The sequence below is a fragment of the Hibiscus syriacus genome, unplaced genomic scaffold, assembly GCF_006381635.1.
Source record: "Hibiscus syriacus cultivar Baekdansim isolate YM2019G1 unplaced genomic scaffold, ASM638163v2 tig00110988_pilon, whole genome shotgun sequence".
Taxonomy (NCBI): Eukaryota; Viridiplantae; Streptophyta; class Magnoliopsida; order Malvales; family Malvaceae; genus Hibiscus; species Hibiscus syriacus.
This window is the reverse complement of record NW_024062942.1, coordinates 2216849-2239965: the sequence shown is the minus strand read 5'-3', so window position 1 is coordinate 2239965 and position 23117 is coordinate 2216849. Positions and strand designations below refer to the sequence as shown.

At 34.2% G+C, this 23117-nt stretch overlaps 1 protein-coding gene and 1 long non-coding RNA gene across 10 annotated transcripts; both read left to right on the top strand.

Annotated features, from left to right (window-relative positions):
• Window positions 1-8078: 8078 nt before the first annotated feature.
• On the top strand, window positions 8079-18000 carry LOC120149010 (RNA-binding protein 25-like). Of its 9 annotated transcripts, none has more exons than XM_039161944.1 (8): window positions 8079-8096; window positions 12428-12972; window positions 14102-14349; window positions 14463-14606; window positions 15318-15666; window positions 15877-16557; window positions 16653-17242; window positions 17497-18000. In XM_039161944.1, the coding sequence occupies exons 2-8, from the start codon at window positions 12492-12494 to the stop codon at window positions 17746-17748; spliced, it is 2745 nt and encodes a 914-aa protein (XP_039017875.1). In that variant the 5' UTR covers window positions 8079-8096; window positions 12428-12491; the 3' UTR covers window positions 17749-18000. The 9 variants fall into 9 exon arrangements, with proteins under 9 accessions (XP_039017875.1, XP_039017874.1, XP_039017877.1 ...); XM_039161943.1 differs by having other exon boundaries at window positions 15318-15702; XM_039161946.1 differs by lacking the exon at window positions 8079-8096 and adding an exon at window positions 13557-13601 and having other exon boundaries at window positions 12819-12972; window positions 14080-14349; window positions 15318-15702.
• A 4156-nt stretch (window positions 18001-22156) lies between these two features.
• Window positions 22157-22593, top strand: LOC120149023. The gene is made up of 3 exons (XR_005518422.1): window positions 22157-22192; window positions 22294-22335; window positions 22439-22593. It is a non-coding gene; the product is annotated as an uncharacterized LOC120149023 (long non-coding RNA).
• Window positions 22594-23117: the final 524 nt, after the last annotated feature.

Below are 23117 nucleotides of genomic sequence, written 5' to 3'. Positions count from 1 at the left end.
CAATCATAATTTAACCTAAATTTTATTTTTTAAAACATATAATAATATAACTTGGCTTAATGATTTTGTTAACAATGGATGCAATTAATATATACATATAAATTAGGATAAAATTGAAATGTTCCAAAAGTTTGGGGACCAATTTAGAATGAATATCTAGTTTGGGAATGAAACTAAAATGTTCAAAAGTATGAGGATTAATTTAGAATGATAGTCACAGTTTAATGATGAAATGAGAATATTTAAAAATCTAACACCATTTCAGAATAGGAGTCATAATTGAAGGCCATGGGATGCAATTAACACAACAAAATAACAATGAAGAAATAATAGCGTCATGGGCAAAACGTGCTTTCATCTCCAACTTTGTTTATATCATCTATGTTTGCAAGTTATTTTATAATCACTAAGTTAATAATACAAAAACGAACTTTATTACTTTATTATTAAAATTTTAAACAGTTCAAATAAATCATTAGCCTAACCTTTTTAATTTGTAATTAAATATGAACTTATTCTTTTATTTTAAATAAAATATCAAATCATATTAGTATAAAAATATAAAGATTTATTTAAATAAAATGATGAAGTTTAAATATTTTTTTTTAATATTTTAACTTATTACAACCGATATAATTCTAAAGCAGCTTATAGCTTTGAAAAAAATTTAGTTTCCTTTTACAAGCAACTGTTTCCTTTAATTAATCAATAGTAATTATAATTATTACACCATTAAAATAGTTAATTTATGTACTTGGTAACGGGTTGTGTTATAATTATGGAAAATTCTACAATGCATGCCATGTACAGAAATATAAAAATAATTTTAAAGGTAAACTTTTTAAATGGTCATTAAATTATACGAAAATACTCATTTTGAACATTGAACTTTAAAAGTTACATAATATCTCATTCAATCAATCTCTCAATTGTATTACACAATGAATATTTTTCAATATTTTGAAAAAATAATTCTTAAAAAATTATATATATATATATATATATATATATATATTCATGATTCATTTTTAAAATTATAAAAGTATTTTTTTTAAATTATAACTTTATAATTAGTTTTTTAATTCATAAAATTATAATTATTTTTTAAAAAATATGAATTTATTAATTCACAAAAAAAATTATAATTAATTTTTTATTTAATTGTGGTTACATTTGAAAATTTATAATTTATAATTTTTGAAATCCAATAACTTTGGTTATAAAAATGAAATCTTTTTTTTATTAAACAAGTGATTTAACTCTTTAACTTTTTAGTGGTTTTAAATATAATTTTAAAAATATATTTATAATTTCAAAAATAAATTTTGAAAATTCATATATTTAAAAATATTTTTCTAATTTTTTTTGAAATTATTACTTAAAATTATTGAAAAATATCAAAAACAAAATTTTAGTCACAATTGAAGAAGCAAATGAGATTTTTTTTATTTATTTAATACGCCACATTAGCTCTTAACGAAAGTCAAGTGTCAATACTTCTTTTTAACGAAATCTAAAATTTAATATTCATTTTATAATTTTTTAAAAGTTAAAAGACCAAAAAGATCATTTTATCATAGTTTAATGACTATTTATAAATTTATACTAATACATATCGGTGTGTGACGTGCGCTGTAGACTCATCCATATATTAAAATATTATTTTTAATATCAATTTAGTTGCATAATAAATTATAAAATGAAATTTCCTTTGTTTAAAATTTTACTAGATTTTGGTTTTATATAGAGCGTAAATATAGGTAATAGATTAATATAGATTATAATTATTATAATTTTATGTATTTATTTGAATTAGAACTAAAATTTTATATTCAGTAATTAATTGTTATAGTATGATAAAATATATATTATATGTTTTAAATAAAATAATTTATTTGAATTCGAATATTTGAGTGAAACAAATTAAATTCGAAGAATCATTTTCATAAATCGATTTCTACACCACTTTATTTGATTTGACCGAACAATAAATTAAATAAAAAATAATTTTTTAAGCATTTAATTACAGTAAATCTAAATTGATATATTAAATTATACATTAAATGAAACTAGAGGTATAATTTTTTTATTTGATCCCTTTTAATAAAGAAAAAGAAAGACGATTCCTAACGAAAATTAGCAATTCAATTTCAGTTAAAACCACATTTACCCTCAATTAAAAAGTGTTGAAAACATTTTGATGTTTCTATATAACAAATTAAATTAAAAGAATTTTGATTTTGAAAATAATTTTTCTAAGCATATTCGATATATTAAATCGAATATCAAAATATTACTCAAAGTATTTCAAAGTTCATTTTAAATCCTTACTTAAGTGTAAAATTAAGTTTTAATCTTAAAATAATTTCAAAACGTTTTTACAAAATATTTCGAACCATTTCAAAGCCAAAAATTCTAGATTGCTCAGAGGGAACCGATTACCCCCAAGGGAGTACCGATTCCCCCTGAATGGTTTGGCTCCGAGAATTCCAGTATGCTCGGAGGGAACTGATTCCCCCCAGGGGGTACCGATTCCCCCCCACTGTTTAACGGTCGAAATATTTGAATTTTACACCTAGGGAACCGATTCCCCATTAGGGGTACCGATTCCCCCCACGCTCCAAGCAGAAATATTAATTGTTTTCACACTTAAACGGCTCCAAAAACTTCATTAATGATCCCCAACGTCCAGAAGTGATTCAAGGTGTATTTAAGCAAGCTTAGAAGCCATTGATCAATAAGAAGAAACATCAAGCAACTAGAATCAAGAGAGAATCAAAGAGAAAGCATCAAACTTCAAGTTTGAGCATTTCAAGCCTATCTTTCATTCAATATTCATTTTGCTTTCAAGAACACTTATTGTGCTCAATTGTATTCATTCTTGAGTGTTCTTTTCTTTGTTCTAGAATTGTGCAAACAATCTACCTTGTGATGATTTCCTTGTAAGTTTGCAAATTTGTATTGTTCTCTTTGGGAGAGAATGTTCTCAAGAATTTGGGGTATAATTCTTGAGGGTTTGTAAGGTTACTCTTTGTCCTCAAAAGAAAGACAAATTAGTAAATTTGTGGAAAATCCTTAGTGTGGATAGCTAAGGTAGTGGACGTAGACTTTGGTTGAGAAAGTTGAACCACTCTAAATCGTTGTGCAAATTTCTTTCAATTTTCTGCAAAAGCTTCCACCAAAATTTTAATTGCCAATTCACCCCCCTCTTGGCCATATTCTTCAATCGATTAACTCAACAATTGGTATCAGAGCCTAACTCATTTGAAGGTTTAATCGCCTCTTGATTCGATTCGGGAAGAGTTACATCGATAATCAAAGTCATCAATGGCCTCTACTTCAAACATCGACTCTAGTGTCGATTCGATGCCCGTCAACAAGCCTCTTTTCTTCAATGGGGCTAACTATGCCTATTAGAAAAATATGATGATGTACTTCATTCAAGCAAGTGATATGGGAGCATGGAATGTCGTAGAAGAAAGATACATCAAGCCTCTCACTCATCTAAGATTGTGGAGTGGAGGAGAGACAAAAATGTTCAAGCTCAACTCCAAAGCCATCCATATCATATTTTGTGCTCTTGGACCAGATGAATACGTAAGAGTTTCATCTTGTACAACCGCCAAAGAAATATGGGACAAACTTCAAGTCACTCATGAAGGTACCGATGAGGTAAAGAAATCTAAAATTAGTATTCTAACGCATAGCTATGAAAATTTCAGGATGAAACCAAATGAAGATATTAAAGCTATGACGGATAGATTTTCAACGATTGTCAATAGTCTCAAGTCATATGGAGAGATCATTTCAAATGAAAAACTTGTGAGGAAGTTAGTCTACTCCCTTCCAAAATCATGGCAATCAAAGAAGATGGCAATCATCGAGTCTAAGGACCTAACATCCTTAACTCTTGAAGAGCTAATCGGTTCACTCCTTACTCATGAAATGATGCTTGAAGATGAGGTGGACCTTGATAAGATTGAAGAGACACCAAAGGACAAGGAGAAGAAGAAAAACATTGGAGTTGCTTTCAAATCCACAAACGATGAGAGTGATTCGGATGAAGATGATGATGATGAGGAAATGGCATTGTTTGCCAAACGATTTAGAAAAATGATGAGACCTTACCGAGGGAGAAAATTCAAACGAAATGAAGGCCTCAAAAATAAACCAAAAGAGAAGGACCCGATCATTTGCTATGAATGCAAAAAGCTGGGGCATGTCAAATATGATTGCCCACAATTGAAGAGAAATGGTCAATCAAAGAATAAGCACAAGGCTCATGTGGCTACATGGAGCGATGAAGAAGAACAAGAAGTAGCAAACTTGTGCTTGATGGCATTCGGGGAAGATTCTAAGGTAACCTCTAACTCATCTGATTTTGATGATATATCCTATGATGAGCTATTAGAGGAATATAATGGGTTGGCTTCGGATTATGAGAAATTGTTTTTAAAATATAAAAATGATGTTTCAAAATTGAAAAATTAAAATAAACTCATATCCAAAACCAACAACGATCTTGAAAGTAAAATCAAAGATTTGCAAATCAAACTAGAAGAGTTTGAAAAGAAAATTTTGGATTTGCAAAATTTACTTTCAAAGGTCAATGATGATCATCAAAAGAAAATTGATGATCTTAAAGCTTCTTTTGATAAAGTTGGAACAAAACGTTTTGAAAATGGAGAAAATTCAAAATCCAACTTTGTTAGAAAAAGTTTTAAAAACTACAATCATAGAGGTCCCCAAAGAACCTCTAATGAAAAAATCGTTAGAAGTATATGGGTTCCTAAAGAGCTCATTACTACTAAAGATAAGGATATCCTACACAAATGGATACCTAAGGGGATTAGGATTTTGGAAACTAATGGATATGGACCCAAAAGAATTTGGGTACCAAAAATTAGAAATTAATCTTTGTTTGTAGAAAAAGGAGCATTGCTACAAGGCACGGGAAACAAATCCAAATTCATGGTACCTTGATAGTGGATGCTCAAGACACATGACCAGAGACAAAAGCCGGTTCATTGAGCTTAACGCCAAAAATGGAGGAGAAGTGACTTTTGGTGATGATTCAAAAGGTCACATTAAAGGTATTGGTATTATCGGTAATACCTCTTCCATACAAATTAAGAATGTTTTATATGTGAATGGATTAAAGCATAATCTCTTGAGTACTAGTCAATTATGTGATAAGGGATTCAATGTCATGTTTGAAACTAATGGTTGTAAAGTCATTGACATTGCATCTAATAAGATTATACTTGTTGGTCATAGAATAGGAAACATATACATGGTGCATTTAGACTCTATAGAAATGACTAATTTATGCCTAGTTGCAAAGGATGAGCATGATAGTTGGTTATGGCATAGGAGACTAGGACATGCTAGCATGAGTGTTTTGCAACGGTTAGTTCAAAGAGAATTGGTTCGAGGGCTGCCTAAACTAAAATTTGATAATGATAAAATCTGTGATGCTTGTGCTAAAGGAAAACAAAAGCGAGTTTCTTTTAAATCCATTAATGACGTATCAACTAGTAGAGTATTACAATTGATCTATTTAGATCTTTTTGGGCCAACTAGGACTACTAGCTTGGGTGGAAAACAATATGCATTTGTCTTGGTAGATGATTATTCTAGATATACTTGGGTTCTATTTTTAAGCACTAAAGATGAAGCATTAAAACATTTCATCACATTTTCAAAAATAATCCAAAATGAAAAAGGTTACTCTATAACTAGTGTTAGGAGTGATCATGGCACTGAATTTGAAAATCTTGGATTTATTGAGTTTTGTAATTCTAATGGTATTAGCCATAATTTTTCATCACCTAGAACCCCTTAACAAAATGGAGTTGTTGAGAGGAAAAATCGAACTTTAGAAGAAATGGCTAGAACCATGCTTTGTGAAAATAATTTGTCAAAATATTTTTGGGCGGAAGCCACAAATACCGCTTGTTATGTTGTAAATAGAGTAATGATTAGGCCAATTTTAAAGAAAACTCCATATGAAATTTTCAAAAATAAAAAGCCTAACATTAGCTATTTTCATCCTTTTTGATGTAAATGTTTTGTTTTGAACAACGGTAAAGAAAACCTTGGCAAATTTGATGCTAAAAGTGATGAAGGAATTTTTCTGGGTTATTCCTTAAATTCTAAAGCTTATCGAGTATTTAATAAAAGAACTTTAGTTGTAGAAGAGTCTATACATGTTGTTTTCGATGATAATCCCCTTCCAAGGAAGGATTCTTGTGTGAATGATGATGTAGGTATTATAAATACAAATGAAGTTAGACATGACGTTGAAGAACCATCATCAAAGGAAGAAACAAAAGATGAGGTAACTCATAATCCTCTTGAGAATCCAGCCATTGAAGAAAGGGAAGTATCTTATCCAAGAGAGCACAACTATGTCAAGGATGGTGAGATTATAGGTGATCCATCCAAAGGGGTAACAACTCGATCTTCTCTTAGAAGTATTTGTAATTATGTTGCATTTATTTCATGCATAGAGCCTAAGAATATTAAAGAAGCATTAAAAGATGAACATTGGATTATGGCTATGCAAGAAGAATTAAATCAATTTGAGAGAAGTAAAGTATGGACATTAGTTGAAAGTCCTAGTAATAAATCTACTGTAGGTACTAGATGAGTATTTAGGAATAAGCTTGATGAGAGTGGTAATATAGTGATAAACAAGGCTAGACTTGTTGCTCAAGGGTATACTCAATAAGAGGGCATAGACTATGATGAAACATATGCTCCCGTAGCTAGGATGGAAGCAATTAGAATGTTATTAGCATTTGCATGTTTTCATGAATTTAAACTATATCAAATGGATGTTAAAAGTGCATTTTTAAATGGTTTTATAAAAGAAGAAGTGTATGTGGAACAACCTCCAGGTTTTGAAGATTCAAAATTTCCGGATCATGTTCTTAAATTGACAAAATCACTTTATGGTTTAAAACAAGCTCCTAGAGCTTGGTATGAAAGACTGTCAATTTTTTTAATTGAAAAAGGTTTTTCAAAAGGGTAGGTTGACACTACATTGTTTTTAAAGCATAAAGGTAAAGATTTATTAGTAGTTCAAATTTATGTTGATGATATAATATTTGGTTCTACTAATGATGTTCTTTGCCAAGAATTTTCTAAGCTAATGCAAAGCGAATTCGAAATGAGCATGATGGGGGAGCTCTCATTTTTCTTGGGACTCCAAATCAAGCAAAGAAAAGATGACATCTTTATCAATCAAGCTAAGTACGTCAAAGATATGCTCAAGAAGTTTGGACTGGAAAATGGGAAACCTCATGACACTCCAATGAGCTCTTCTACAAAGCTTTACTTGGATGAAGGAGGTAAATGTGTAGATGTTAAATTATACAGGTCAATGATTGGATCTCTACTTTATCTAACTGCAAGTAGACCTGACATTATGTTTAGTGTTTGCTTATGTGCTAGATTTCAATCATGCCCTAAGGAATCACATTTACTAGCTATTAAGAGAATCTTTATATACCTTAAGGACACTCCTAGCCTAGGACTTTGGTATCCTAGAGACTCTAGCTTTAGCTTGCATGCCTTTTCTGATGCAAATTATGGAGGATGCAAATTAGATAGGAAAAGCACCTCCGGTACTTGCCAATTCCTTGGAAATATTCTGATTTCTTGGTTTTCAAAGAAACAAAATTGTGTTGCATTATCTACCACTGAAGCCGAATACATTTCAGCTGGTAGTTGTTGTGCACAAGTTTTATGGATGAAACAACAACTTGTTGATTATGGAATTGAAGTAGGTACCATTCCTATCAAGTGTGACAATACTAGTGCTATTTGTCTCGCTAAAAATCCCATCCAACACTCTAGAACTAAGCACATTGAAATAAAACATCACTTCATTAGAGACCATGTCACTGAGGAAGATATAGTTCTAGAATTTGTTGATACTTTGCATCAATTAGCGGATATCTTTACAAAACCTTTAGACAAGGAAAGATTTTGGACACTTAGGAGAGAATTAGGTTTAACTGATCTATCTTCACTTAGTGTTTAAAATATTTTTTAGCACTTTTAAGAATAAATAAAAAAATGCTTATAATGGTAATTTTTGATTGCGTTCATTGCTATTAGTTAGGGGAGTTTATGATTATTAGTGAAAATTAATTGTTTGTTCAAATGATGTTTTAATGATAAATTTGATTGCTTGAACATGGTTAATTTTCGAAATATGAGTTGCCAATACCACTAAAGAAGATTAATTTAGCATATTGAATGTTTAAAATACAGATTTTTTAAATTATAGGGCAGAGGGAATCGATACCCCTTGAAGGGGAACCGATTCCCCCTAGGGGAATCGATACCCCCCTGGGGTTCTGGTTTTATCGGGCAGAACCCTTGTTTTTGCCTCAAATTCTCTCTTCTCTTCACGCCGTTTCTCCCCTCCACTCTCTCAAACCTCCACTTTGCCTCAAAACAACGTTTTTAATCGGAATTCTCTTCAAATATCATCTTCTAAACCTGCTAGCATCATTAAAATCGTGCAAACAACATCAAAATCCACTCAATCTCATATTTCAAGGTAAATTTTTCTAAATTCTCTATTTCATTGATTTTGAACATAGGACTAGTTTTAATTAATTCTAGATAGAAATAGTGATAGGGCATTGATTGTTTAGTGATTAAAAACTATATATTACAACTAATTTCATCAAAAACACAAGAATTTTCCAAAATTTTTTGAAATTTTCGAAATAAAAAAAAAGTTTTTCAAATTATTGTATTTTGATTGAATTATATTGTTGTTATGAAAACTATACATATATTGTTTTTCAAAACCTTATTTTTTCAATAGTTTTCAAAAACTTTGCTCATTAGGATTGGTTTAGAGAACCTTGAAATATTGAGGACTCAATTGAGTTTTGGGATTAACTGAATTGCATACATGTGTTTTCTAAATTGCAGGTTATCCATTCTATTCTGATTTTCTAAACAATGTCCAATCCTAAACGTGCTAGGTCATCATCTAGTCACTCAAACCGTCAACCAAATCCACCTCCAAATCCTCCTCTTATTCCTGAAATTCCAATTCCTAATCCTAATCCCATTGATATCAATTTTAGATATTTTGACTCTTACAAAATTAGAGAAGAACGTATCCCCTCTCGGTATAAAAGAAGGGATAGTGCGAGTGTCTTAGATCTTCATGATCGTTTTCTTCATCTAATGATTTCTTGGTAGTTTCGACCATCCGGAGGTCATTACTCTACTCTTCATGCTTTAGATCTTTGGTGGTTGCATTTTTTCCAAAACAGTATTAAAATAAATCTTCCTGAGATTATTTTTGATGAAACTGTAAACTTAGTGCCAAATAAGAAACTTTGTTCCTCTCTAGTTTATGGTTGCATTCTAAGTAATCTATTTTCTAAAGCCGAGCTTAGAATAGGTTTAGATGTCGTCTTTCCTCTCAAGAAACAAATTAATCTTCTTACCTTAACGAGAGCGGGATGGATAAAGAATAAGGACATCGGTGAATGGGTTCGATCTTCTGAAGATACTCTGGGAGCTAGTTTTTCACGAGCTCCTCCAGCAGATGACGACGATCCCGAACTTGAGCAATTAATGCAAGATATTTGACGAAGCCGACGATGAACCGGAACAACACGAGGAACAAGCTCAGCACGAAGAACAAGTGTAGCACGAAGAACAAGTGCCTCCATATTTTCAATCCTTTATGGAGACATTCGATTTCCGGTATGCTTCCATGGATTCTCGTTTCTCTTCCATAGAATCTCATTTATCCACAATGGGAGCTCAGCAATTAGAAATTCTTCGGGAGATGTGCACAAACAACGCTTCTATGAATGAACGCATTGATGCACTCTCACATGAGATGTCCGCTATACGAGCTCATTTTCCTCATCCCGATCCTCCTACGGATGCTTGATTCTGTGTTATGCTTTGAACTTAAAGATTATTGTTTCAACATTTTGAATTTTTGATTTTGTGGATTGTTTAACTTTGAATTTGTTTGGATTTATAGATGTTTGAACTTGTATATTTGGTGTGGTTAATTTTCTTCATTATTGCATCATTTACATCATGTTAGATATATGACCAATTTTGCCATATCACATTGTTTATGAATATTGATTATGAAACTAATGGCTAACGTTTCTTTTGATTGTGATCTTAGCAGCTTAAACTATATATATAATCAATTGGCTAAATGTTTTTAAATCCTTGTTTAAAATCTTTTCCGAATCTTTTTGATTTAACAAAAAGGGGGAGAAATGTTAAAAGCGTTTTGAAGAGAAGTAGTGTTAAAGTAAGGGGGAGTAGTATTTTCAAAATCAAAATTCATTTTGAAATTAGAAAATCTTAAAATGTTTTGTTATATCAAAAAGGGGGAGATTGTTGAAAACATTTTGATGTTTCGATATAACAAATTAAATTAAAAGAATTTTGATTTTGAAAATAATTTTTCTAAGCATATTCGATATATTAAATCAAATATAAAAATATTACTCAAAGTATTTCAAAGTTCATTTTAAGTCCTTACTCAAGTGTAAAATTTAAGTTTTAATCTTAAAATAATTTCAAAACATTTTTACAAAATATTTCAAACTATTTCAAAGCCAAAAATTTCAGATTGCTCAGAGGGAACCGATTCCCCCCAAGGGGGTACCGATTCCCCCTGAATGGTTTGGCTCCGAGAATTCCAGTATGCTCGGAGGGAACCGATTCCCCCCAGGGGGTACCGGTTCCCCCCACTGTTCAACGGTCGAAATATTTGAATTTTACACCTAGGGAACCGATTCCCCATTAGGGGTACCGATTCCCCCCACGCTCCAAGCAGAAATATTAATTGTTTTTACACTTAAACGACTCCAAAAACTTCATTAATGATCTCCAACGTTCAGAAGTGATTCAAGGTGTATTTAAGCAAGCTTAGAAGCCATTGATCAATAAGAAGAAACATCAAGCAACTAGAATCAAGAGAGAATCAAAGAGAAAGCATCAAACTTCAAGTTTGAGCATTTCAAGCCTATCTTTCATTCAATATTCATTTTGCTTTCAAGAACACTTATTGTGCTCAATTGTATTCATTCTTGAGTGTTCTTTTCTTTGTTCTAGAATTGTGCAAACAATCTACCTTGTGAGGATTTTCTTGTAAGTTTGCAAATTTGTATTGTTCTCTTTGGGAGAGAGTGTTCTCAAGAATTTGTGGTATAATTCTTGATGGTTTGTAAGGTTACTCTTTGCCCTCAAAAGAAAGACAAATTAGTAAATTTGTGAAAAATCATTAGTGTGGATAGCTAAGGTAGTGGACGTAGACTTTGGTTGAGAAAATCAAACTACTCTAAATCGCCGTGCAAATTTCTTTTAATTTTCTGCAAAAGCTTCCACCAAAATTTTAATTGCCAATTCACCCCCCTCTTGACCATATTCGTCAATCGATTAACTCAACAAAAAGGGTCACATTGAGGAAACTGAAGCCCATAATGATATAATACACCGACAACCAAGAAATCTTTCCCCCAATAACATTCACGATTGTATCAGGAAAGGCTGATTAATATACTATTAAGAAACGGTGTGACCGAATTAACATATTATTAAGAAATGGCGTGACCGGAAATTTAATAAGATAATTAATAAATTCGGTAAAATACTATCGAAAATGTTGACATGCTCATAATGTTGTAGGTAGAAAACATAAAAAACTATTAAAATTTGACAATCGGTAAACTTTGATTATCGGTAAGTATCAATATATATATATATATATATATATATATATATATATATATATAATTATCTATACTAATTTTATTGTAGAAAATATTAATTTAGGGTTAATTAATTTAATAATTTTATGTTACGATATATATTATTATTAAATTAAAAATAATAAAAGTATATATATTACATATTTATTATTATCTTTAGTTAAATTTAAATTCTAAATAATATTTTATAAAAATCTAAATAATCAAATAAATTTTTGTATAAATGAAATTATTAAATTAATGTTGTAGGTGGAAAACATGAAGAACTATTAAAAAAATTTGAAACAAAAATTACATAACTTATATATCAATGCTTACTCTAAAAATATGAATATTATTTCAACAGTAAATTATGTCTAACTATTATCTTAAAAAAGTGTTTATACATATATTATATGTATCAATATTTATATTTAAAATTTAATCAATTAAACTAAAATAAATGCTACATATTATATTAAATTATCTACCGATTTATTTGAATGCTATTAGTAATATAAACTATAAAATAAAATACTCTATCTATTACGTTAAATTACTTAATGATTTGGTTAAAGGTTACTAATAGTATAAGTTCAGGGCTCTTAGATGACAGCATGAAGTGAGTGATTTGAAGTTTTATCACAAAATACAAAATCTAGTTTAAATTAATGAAATTCTTTGGAAATCTTTACTGAATTCATCGCTTGATCACTTTCTTCTTCAATGGCTGATTCTCCCTCCTCTATAGCAACCCTAGATAACACCACCAATTCCCAATCTAAACCCGATTCTGATAACCCGAATCCGTCACCTGCCCAGTCCGATCCCGCTCCTTCCTCCACCACCACGACACACCTCCAACCAAACCCTAACCCTAGCGCTGCTTTGGTATCTCCTCAACCTCCTCCCTCGATTCCTTCCTACTCGACGCCCCAGCCGATCTCTGGAGCGGCAACCGCCGTCCCTCCGGCGATTCCTTCCTTCCGTCCGGTACCGCAGTTCTTGCCGTTACATAAATTTCCAGCTCCTGGCTTGCAGCCGCCCGGCGTGAATTCGGCTTCTGGTTCTGTTCCGCCGATGTTGATGCAGTACCAAGCTCCTCCGGGTCAGGTTCCGAACCCTGCCCTTAGACCGTTTGCTCCTATTCCAAATGGGTATGCAGCTGTACCGGGAGCTGTTCCTCCGGGCACCATGCCTCCTCCGGGTGGGTTATTCCTTCTCTTTTATCCATAATTGTGAATTTAATTCGAAGATTGATCTTTAATCTGACTTTTTATACTATTAAGTTGATTAGCGATTTCTCATATGTATGTAGTTGTGCTTATTCCCTTTCTGTGATATTTTTCTGGTGCAAATGTTTTGAATGTGCTCTGGTAAAATCATTAGTTAATGTAAGCGGATTAGGGATTGAATAATAAATAACTTTTGGAGATGTATTGAAAAGAAGGGGACGGACGGGATGTTTTATCCTACAATGTATGTATCTTGATTGAATAAGGCTGAAAGAAATCTTGGAGGGGCTTCAATTCAGATTTTTAATTCTGTTTTCCTCGACTCTCGTTTAGAGTTAAAAACAGATGTAGATATTCAATATCATATTCAAGTTAAAAGCACCTAGAGTTTTAGTTGTAATAGGGGGAAAATGTGCAGAAGAATTCAATAACTTAACAACTGTGCCATTTTGTTCTAAATAATGTCCATTCTGTCATGTTAATTTTTAGTAGGCTGTATACTTTCTGGTAGTTTTAAGGATAATTTCCCATTCATGGGTTTATGAATTGCCAGCAGCTGACCATGTTAACAACTGAGTGCTCCTTGGCTTTGTATTCTAAGGTATCGCAATCCTCCCAATTACATTTTTCTTTCTCGTCCTCTCCTCTTTGTGTTTTTCCCGTGGCACTTGGGCTCTAACAGTTGAGATAAATCTAAATGGTGGAATATGAAAGTAGAATTTTGTGTTAAATAATTCATTTGCAAGCATGAGATGCTGGAAGTCTCATGTTATCCAATCCTCAAAATTGTGCAATTGGTGCATGGGATAAGGCTATTAACAAGTGGATGTCTGAGGTAAGTGCACTCTACACAGCCATGATTATGAATTCGATGCTATTCTCTTGATGTTTCCTTCAGGTTTGCCATTCAGCTGGTGATAGTTGCCATGCGTGTGGTGCCATCTCTTTATAGTTTTAATGTGTGGTAAAATCATTTATTTATTATTTTAGAAAATTCTTTTCCTGTAAGAGTGCTTGGTTACATTGAAATCATTATCGATATGTTTATTTTGTCAACTTACTCTGATATGTTTGCATAGATATTTGTTTCTGTTTATGCAGGACTTCTTCGCTATCCTTCTCCTTACCCAGCAATGACTCGGCCTGCATTCCCTCCACTTCCACCTGGAACTATTGGTGTGATTCCAACATTTTCACGGCCTCCTGTTCCTGGTGTTCACCCAATTATTCCTCCTATCATCAGACCATCTATTCCCAATGTTACTCCAACAGAGAAGCCACAAACTACAGTTTATATTGGCAAGATAGCACCATCTGTGGACAATGACTTCATGCTCTCTCTTCTTCATGTGAGTTATTATTTTTGTATATTGATGTACTTTTTCCATTTTTGAAGTTGCTTTGCTTATGTTTAATTTTTTGCTTTGGCTCAGTATAAAGTTTTTATTTCACCTTTTTGAAGCTTTGTGGATCTGTCAAGAGTTGGAAACGTCCCTCTAATGGGGCTCCAAAAAGTTTTGGGTTTTGTGAATTCGAGTCTGCTGAAGGGGTTCTTCGTGCATTACGTCTACTTAGTAAATTTAATATTGACGGACAAGAATTAATGGTGAGTTCTTTTTATTATCCTTTTAAATCCCCATGTTTGTCTTAAAGTCTTTATTTTTTGATATTGTGTTGTGTGTGTGTGTGTGATGAGGTTTGCTTCTAAATTCACTATGATTGAATATCGTGAAGGTTGGATCATTATCACATTTCATTTACGTGACAAGCTGTTCAGTTTATTTAGAAACTGAATTTGATCAAACTACTATTTTTTACTTTAATTTAAAATGATTGTATCTTATAACCTGTATCATGTATGAAATATAAAATTGAATGGTATGATGAATGATATGTAAAACACCGGGAGAAAATTATGAATTACATTAAGGTGTAAGCTAGAATTAATCTTTCCTGGTTCAATGCAAGCTGTTTCATTATGATCTGTTTTCAACGATTGTGTTGCCTCCTTTTCTAAACGTTTCTAGATATTTTTTCACTTTAAAATTGTTTCAAATGGGCACTTTACTGGAACTTCTATGCCTTTTTATTCCTAAAATAGCTTATTTTAGGGTTGGCTAATGGTTCTGTGGAGTAAATGTCAGTCTGTAAGTAATATTCCTTTAGCGGCAATTGGTTCTGGTCTCTGCATCCTAGAATGAAGGGTAAAGCAATATATTATTCAGTGTTTGTGAGCTGATTCTTCTATTTGAACGGTTTACTTCTGCTTGTGGTCATTTATAGTTCTTGTTTCACAGATTCTATTTTGCACTAACAGGTAAATGTTAATCAAGCAACAAAGGATTATCTGGTGAAATATGTTGAAAAGAAAACTGAAAATGAAAAGAAACCAAATGAAGCTTCAGCTGCAGGGTCTGATAAAGAAGGTGAAAATGCAGTAGATAATGAGAAGAATGAATCCTCGACAATTTCTGTTGAGAACTCAAAAAACGGTGACAGTGACAACAAAGAAAAAAATATTGTTGACATTGCCAACTCTGGCATTGTTACTGATGAAGACCTTGAGGCTGATCGAGATGCTTCAGAGAAGCTTGCTGGCATGATTGAGGAGAGGTTAAAGACCAATCCTCTCCCTCCACCTCCTCCACTAACTGCTCCTGATGCTGGTAAATCAAATTCAGATGTTGATCTAGTAAGAAATGGCGAGTTTTTGTGGCTCCATCTTTGTGGTTTTGTTGACCTCTTTATTATCTTTATCATGCCATGTCATCAAAATCTATAAAAGTCATGAAATTTTATGAGAATTACACTGGAGGAAGTAATTATGCTTATTATTTTTCAAATAGAGGAGAATATACTGAGTGAATATTTTGCAGATGGAACTGAAGGTAAAAATGATGATGAGACTACCAGTGAGAGCAAAGCGACAACTGAAAATGATCGACCGGAGACAAGTTCACCAGAACGTAGGCATGATAGGAGTAGAGACAGAGAGCAAGATCATAAGAAGGAGAAGGAGCGTGAAATTGAAAGATTAGAAAGAGAGACAGAGCGGGAAAGGATGAGAAAAGAGAGGGAGCAGAGAAGGAAGATTGAGGAGGCAGAGCGTGAGTATGAAAAATTTCTTAGAGATTGGGAGCAAAGAGAAAAGGAGAAGGAGAAGCAGAGACAGTATGAGAAGGAGAGGGAAAAAGAGAGGGAGCGGAAACGAAAGAGGGAGATTTGCTATGATATAGAAGAGGATGATGATGATGATTCGAGAAAAAGGTTGCGCAGGGGTGTTTTGGAGGAAAAAAGGAGGAAGAGGTTGCGGGAGAAGGAGGATGACTTGGCTGATAGACTAAAAGAAGAGAAAGAAATGGCTGAGGCCAAGAAAAGGGCAGAGGAGGAACAGCTGCAACTGCAGCAGCAACGAGATGCATTAAAGCTTTTGTCTGGTCGCTTTGAAAACGGAGCTGAAAAGACTGCATTGACTGAAGAAGCTAGCAATGAGAGTAAAGATAAGGCAATTGAACAGCATTATGAGCGCGAATCAAGTCATGAAAACCAGATAGTTGGTATTTGTTCTTCTTCGTAACTTTGTCGAATCTAATTATTGTGTTCATCTTGTTTTATTTGTTTTTCTGAAATGAAATATGTTTTCGTATGATAGGTGATGAGAATATGCAAAATGCTTCTGTTGATGAATCAAACACAGCCTTTGTTTCTGCCTCGGATACACAACAGAGTGGGAATGCACCAGCAAGAAAGTTGGGTTTTGGTCTTGTTGGATCTGGAAAGAGGACGACTGTTCCATCTGTTTTCCATGAGGAGGAAGATGATGATGCACAGAAGGAGAAGAAAATGAGGCCTCTGGTTCCCATTGATTACTCTAATGAGGAATTGGGGGCTGTCCAACCTGGTGCACCTTCACCAAATTTGGTTGCAGCTGCTGAATTTGCAAAGCGAATATCAAATGTTAATCCTAAAGAGGAAAAGCCTGATTCAGAAAGAGAGCGAACCAAGCGTTCATATGATAAATCTAGTAGGGATAAGGACCGTAATAATGAGGATAGAAATCGCAACAGAGACAAGACCAAAGAGAAAATCCCTGATCGGGATAGAGACAGGGAACATGGACATGGTAAGGTGAAAACAACCGATAACCAGAAGCTTTTGGATGCCAAACAATTAATTGATATGATTCCAAAGACCAAGGAGGAACTATTTTCATACGAGATAAACTGGAATGTTTATGACCAGGTAATCATCTTTTCACATGTCAATTTTCAAACTGTTTTTTTCAAACATTCTGCCCTCTGGTTAGGGCTAACTAGTTAACATAGTGCATAATGTTAGGTTCAATTGCATTAGGCTTGTTCGTCCTTGGCATATGTGAAACTAACATGAATATTGCAGTATCCATATTTCTCTTCTGCATTGTCTGAAATAATCATCTTTGGGCAGCTATTTTTTACCTTATAATTTTAGTTTAAATGGTACTGTCACTTGTACAGCATGCATTGCATGAGAGAATGAGACCCTGGATTTCAAAGAAAATTACGGAGTTCTTGGGAGAAGAAGAGAAAACTCTGGTTGATTACATTGTATCGAGTACTCAGGAACATGTCAAGGCTTCCCAAATGCTGGAGCTGCTGCAGTCTATATTAGATGAAGAGGCAGAGATGTTTGTGCTTAAGATGTGGAGGATGCTGATATTTGAAATTAAGAAAGTGGAGACTGGTCTGGCTTTGCGGTCGAGATCCTGATCTATCTAACATTGATGTGTTGCTCTACGGGACTGAGATTTTTATTGCATGGTTATTAGTTAATCTTCGCTGGGGATACCTTTTCTTTTCGATCTGAAGTAAATGTAGATTGAACTTGGGAATAGGATTGTTTAGTTTGTAATATTAACCCTTTTTCTTTTTCGGCTCTGATTTCAACCTTTTTGGGCCGCTCTCAATTGACATTTGACAGTACCCTCCTACCATATGGAATGAAGTGATGATTTTGTTTTTTCCCATTTCTATTATATCAAGAACTTGTAGCGCTAGCCAAAAATGGTTTTCCATGTTTATATAAAGAGTGCAGTTGTATCAATCTTTGGGTTAACACATAAGTAATGGATGGAAATGCAACTAGTGAAGAGGGATGTATCTCTTACGTCAATTTCTTCTCCCTTCTTATTTTTAAGTTCTTTATACATCAAATATAGATTAACTTTGAATATTTTAACCCTTGTAATTAAATTAAAATTCAGATCGAGTAGGAACCCACTCCTTGTACTATTAAAATTTATTTTTGTAGTAATATTTGTGTATTTTATAATCATATTTACATTAAATGATAATTCAGTTCTGTTGACGAAAACAGGTAAAGAAAACAAAAGAACACGAGAATTTTACGAGGTTCGGCAATGTGCTTACGACCTCGGTGCCTAGGCGGCGCTAGAAGTTTTATTCAATGATATTTTAGGTCTAGGTTACATCTCTATTTATAACCTCACTCCGCTCCATCTCATGTCCTCTTTACTGGTATATTTATGAGCCATACCTAACAAATCTCCACCTTGGCGAATACCCTGCCCCTTGAAAACTTCAATGTGGGTTGGGTTACCTTGTTTCTTTAACAACTCGAAACATTCAACAAGTCCAAGCAATGCTTGAACTTGTCTGTCGTAACTGGCTTGGTGAACATATCAGCGGCATTCTCATCAGTATGTACCTTCTGAAACAAAACCTCTTCAGATGCAACCAACTCTCTGATCTTGTGGAACCTTACATCAATATGTTTAGTTCTAGCACGATACACCTGATTCTTAGCCAAGTGAATAGCACTTTGATTATCACAAAGCAACTGAACTCCACCTTGTTGAACACCCAACTCCTTCACTAAACCAGTAAGCCATAAAGCTTCTTTTGCAGCTTCAGCCGCTGCCATGTACTCAGCTTCAGTTGTAGATAGAGCCACAACAGATTGAACAGTAGACTTCCAACAAATAGGCCCTCCACCAAGAGTAAAGACATACCCTGTCGTAGATCTTCTATTATCCAAGTCACCTGCATAGTCTGAATCCACATATCCTACAACCAAAGGATTATCCCGCTGACTCCCAAAAACAATTCCATGTCCCACAGTACCCTTTAAGTACCGAAAGATCCACTTGACTGCTTCCCAATGTTGCTTACCAGGTTTAGACATGTACTTACAAACTTGACTAACAGCATGAGCTAAATCAGGACGAGTACATACCATCGCATACATCAAGCAGCCAACAGCATTAGAATACGGAACCTTTGCCACATCTTCAGCTTCCTTATCTGTCTTAGGGCACTAGTAACAACATCATGAAAAGTAATTGGATCAACACTACTAACAATAAGTGCAAAAGAGACCAAATCTTCAAAACACAATATATTCGGAGGCTTTATATTCGTCCGTCTCATCCTGTCTCTGGCGAGACTATAATCCTGCAAATCATCCATAGCGGAACCACCAGAAGTCGGTTGAGAAGTTTTTGTTTTCTCAATTGGAAACTACTCGAAATCCACCAATGTCGTGTTTTTCTTCTGCTGCAACATGAGTTGTTCATAAAAAACAACATCTCTACTGATCACAATTTTCTTTGCAACTGGATCCCAAAACTTGAATCCTTTGACACCTTTCTTGTAACCCAGAAAAATGCACTCTTTAGATTTTGCATCAAGTTTGGATCTCTTATCAGCAGGTACATGCACATAAGTAGGACAACCAAAATTTCGTAAGTGATCAAAAGTAACATCACGACCAGGCATATCTCTTCTGCAACTTTCTCAGCCAATGATGCCCTTGGCGATCAATTGATAAGATAACACACCATGTTAATAGCCTCAGCCCAGAAGTGTTTGGGAAGCCCCGCATTCAACTGCAAACATCTGGCTCTTTCATTCAACGACATATTCATCCGTTCCGCAACACTATTATGTTGTGGTGTCTTACGCACTGTAAAATGCCTCTTAATCCCATGCTTCTTACAGAAGTTTAGAAACTGTGAATCTGTTTACTCCGTACCATTGTCAGACCGCAAACACTTGATTTTTCGTCCTGTTTGGTTTTTTACCTCAGCTTTCCACAGCTTTAACTTCTCAAAAATGTCAGACTTCTGTTTCAAAAAATACACCCAAACTTTCCGTGAAAAATTTTCAATAAAAGTAACATAATACCTAGATCCACCCAAAGACGATGTCGTGGAAGGCCCCTATACATCAGACTGCACATAATCAAGAATCCCTTCAGTTGTGTGCTTCCCAGTCTTGAAACGAACTTTAGTCTATACAATACTTGCAAAAATTGAGCTTACAACTTTTAACACCATGCAACATATTTCTTTTATGTAATTCAGCCATACCACATTCACTAAGATAAGCAAGACGCATATGCCACAATTTGGTAGTATCATCACAAGACTCAACACAATGAACTCCACTTACAAAGGTACTCCCTAACAATCTGTAAATATTCCCTGTAGTCATCTTTCATTTCATCACAGTCAAAGCTCCTTTAACAATCCTAATGGTTTCCCTATCCTCATCAGCATTAAGGATAAAACCATTCTTGTGCAAAGTGCTCAGAAAAATCAAATTCTTCTTCAAATCTGGGATATGCCGAACACCACACAACGTCCGAATAGAACCATCATACATCTTAATTCTGACATTACCAATACCAACAATATTGAAACATCAATAATCACCCAAATAAACAGAACCAGAATTAACCGACTTGTATGTCGAAAATCGTTCCCTATTTGGCGTGATGTGATAAGAACATCCAGAATCAAGAATCCAAGCATCCGTCAATTGAGTCGTTGAAATAGAGAGCATATCACCCTCACTGCAATCAAAATTGTCATCCTCGACCACATTCACAGACTTGGATGAGTCATCACGCTTCTCATCAGTCTGCTTTTTCAACTTCGGAAAGTCTTGCTTCATATGTCCCGCCTCCTTGCACTTGTAACAGTGAATTGTCTTCTTAGCCCTAGATTTGGATATGAAATTTCGCTTCTCAGACCCTGCATTCTCTGGCTTTCGTTCACGGTCTCGATTACCCTTGACATATAAGCTATCAGCTTGAGAGTTTCCCCCTATATTCTACTTCCGCTGGTTGTGAGCCAACAAGGCTGCAGTAATCTCCTCAACTTTGATAGTCTCTTTCCCATATGTAAGAGTAGTCACCATGTGTTCGTAAGAGGGAGGCAACGAACATGACAGAATTATCGCTTTGTCTTCATCCTCAATTTTCACATCAAACCGAGTCAAATCAGAAACGATTTGATTAAAGACATTCACGTGCACCAAATCATGATCATCATGCATCTTCAGCCCATACAGTCGCTACTTTAGATACAATTTAGTCGTTAAGGATTTAGACATAAACTAACTTTCTATCTTCTTCCAAATTTCATCTAGAGACTAAAGATGCATGACGTGATACATAACCTCGTCAGGCAAACATAATCGTATGGTTCCTACCGCTCACTGCTGTAATTCTTCCCAATCTTCCCCCTCCATCGATGCCGGCTTTGTAGGTCGCAAAGCCTTCAGGATCCCTTGCTGCGCCAACAGATCATTCACCCTTATTTGCCATAATCCAAAGTTACCCTGACCATCGAATTTCACAACTTCGAATTTGGCTCTTGACATCTGATACCAATTGTTGAATAATCGGGTAAAGAAAACGGAAAGAACATAAGAATTTTAACGAGGTTCAGTAATATGCTTACGTCCTCGGTGCCTTAGGCGGTGCTAGAATTTTATTCAATTCAATGTCTCATAGGTTTATGTTACATCTCCTTTTATAATAAATAAATCATGATACATATTTACAAAAATAACCCTGTACCATACCGCGGGGCTGCAGCCCCCGCACCCCAACCCACATAATTGTAACCCCACTATGAGACTTTCTCGGTATATTTATGAGTCATTCCTAACAGAGATAGATTTCAAATCTTACAAGAGGATTGTTGGGTGTTAGGTAACGGATCGGATCAATCGTGTCGTACATTTTTTAGGAGCTGGGAAGAGATTAAACTTGTGGTACATGTTACTGGTGATGCTGATGTATGTAGATTTGTAGCAATGGTATCCATGGTAAGCAATAGGGTTGATGATGAGAATTGGGTCTTTGCAGTATTTCAATGGCTAGGAGAAAGGGCTTATTCCTTAGGTAAGACAAGACAACTGCCACTGCCTCCTGAATCCCCTTTTTCGTCATAATTCACCATAAAATCAATGATTATAACTATGCACTTTCCTTGTAATTTGCAGATGAACATGGAAGCACAACTAGCCACAATATCCATAAAAAAGGTAATCGCAACTGCAATCATCGACAATCTCGACTCCCAACCAAGTTTTGATGTTCTAACATAATTATTGAATGAAAGGTGTAAAACATTATTGACCATAATAGGTTTATGGGTTTTAATTGGAGGGTTAGCGACAGCTTTGATAATAGTAGTCATTTCTACATGGATCTGCTACAGAAAGAGGAAAGAACAGATCATTCCTGCTAGGAAAAATGGTAGATTTTTCTGCTTAATAATTCAACCAAGCTAAGAACAGATTACTAATAGCTATTGCCAATCATCATCTTCTTTGTAATTAATAGAGTCGGACGAGTTGTTCTCGAAGCATTCCTCTTCTCAGAAAATTTCTATCAAAGAAGTTTATTCAGAAACAAATTATTTAAATGAATCAAAACTTCATTGGCCAAGGCATAGCTGGTTAGACTCTAACTATGACTGTTTCAGATTTCTTTTAAAGTCCTTACTGGGAGATCTCCGATCCTCATTTCGCTTCATTATGAGCAGGAAAAATATGCAAGGGTCTTCTCTCAAATGGCCAATACGTTGCAGGTAAGCATATTATCAACGATGGACAGATCAAAACTTTTTATCGGGGAAGTCAGAAGCTTATCTCATATTAAGCATTCGAACCTCGTAGCTCTGGTCGGCTATTGTGAAAACAAAGATGAATGCTTCCTAGTGTATGAACTGTGCCATCATGGGAACCTATCAGAGTGGCTATATTGTACGTGGAGTTAATGTCATTTAAGTTTTTGTTACATAGAGAGCCATTCACACAAACAT

Excerpts from the sequence above, each read along its gene's own strand:
- LOC120149010 (XM_039161943.1), top strand. The coding sequence starts at position 12,492 with ATGGCTGATTCTCCCTCCTCTATAGCAACCCTAGATAACACCACCAAT. Across the intron at positions 12,973-14,101 it reads GGGCACCATGCCTCCTCCGG|GACTTCTTCGCTATCCTTCT; the intron begins GTGGGTTATTCC and ends CTGTTTATGCAG. Across the intron at positions 15,703-15,876 it reads TGTTGATCTAGTAAGAAATG|ATGGAACTGAAGGTAAAAAT; the intron begins GCGAGTTTTTGT and ends AATATTTTGCAG.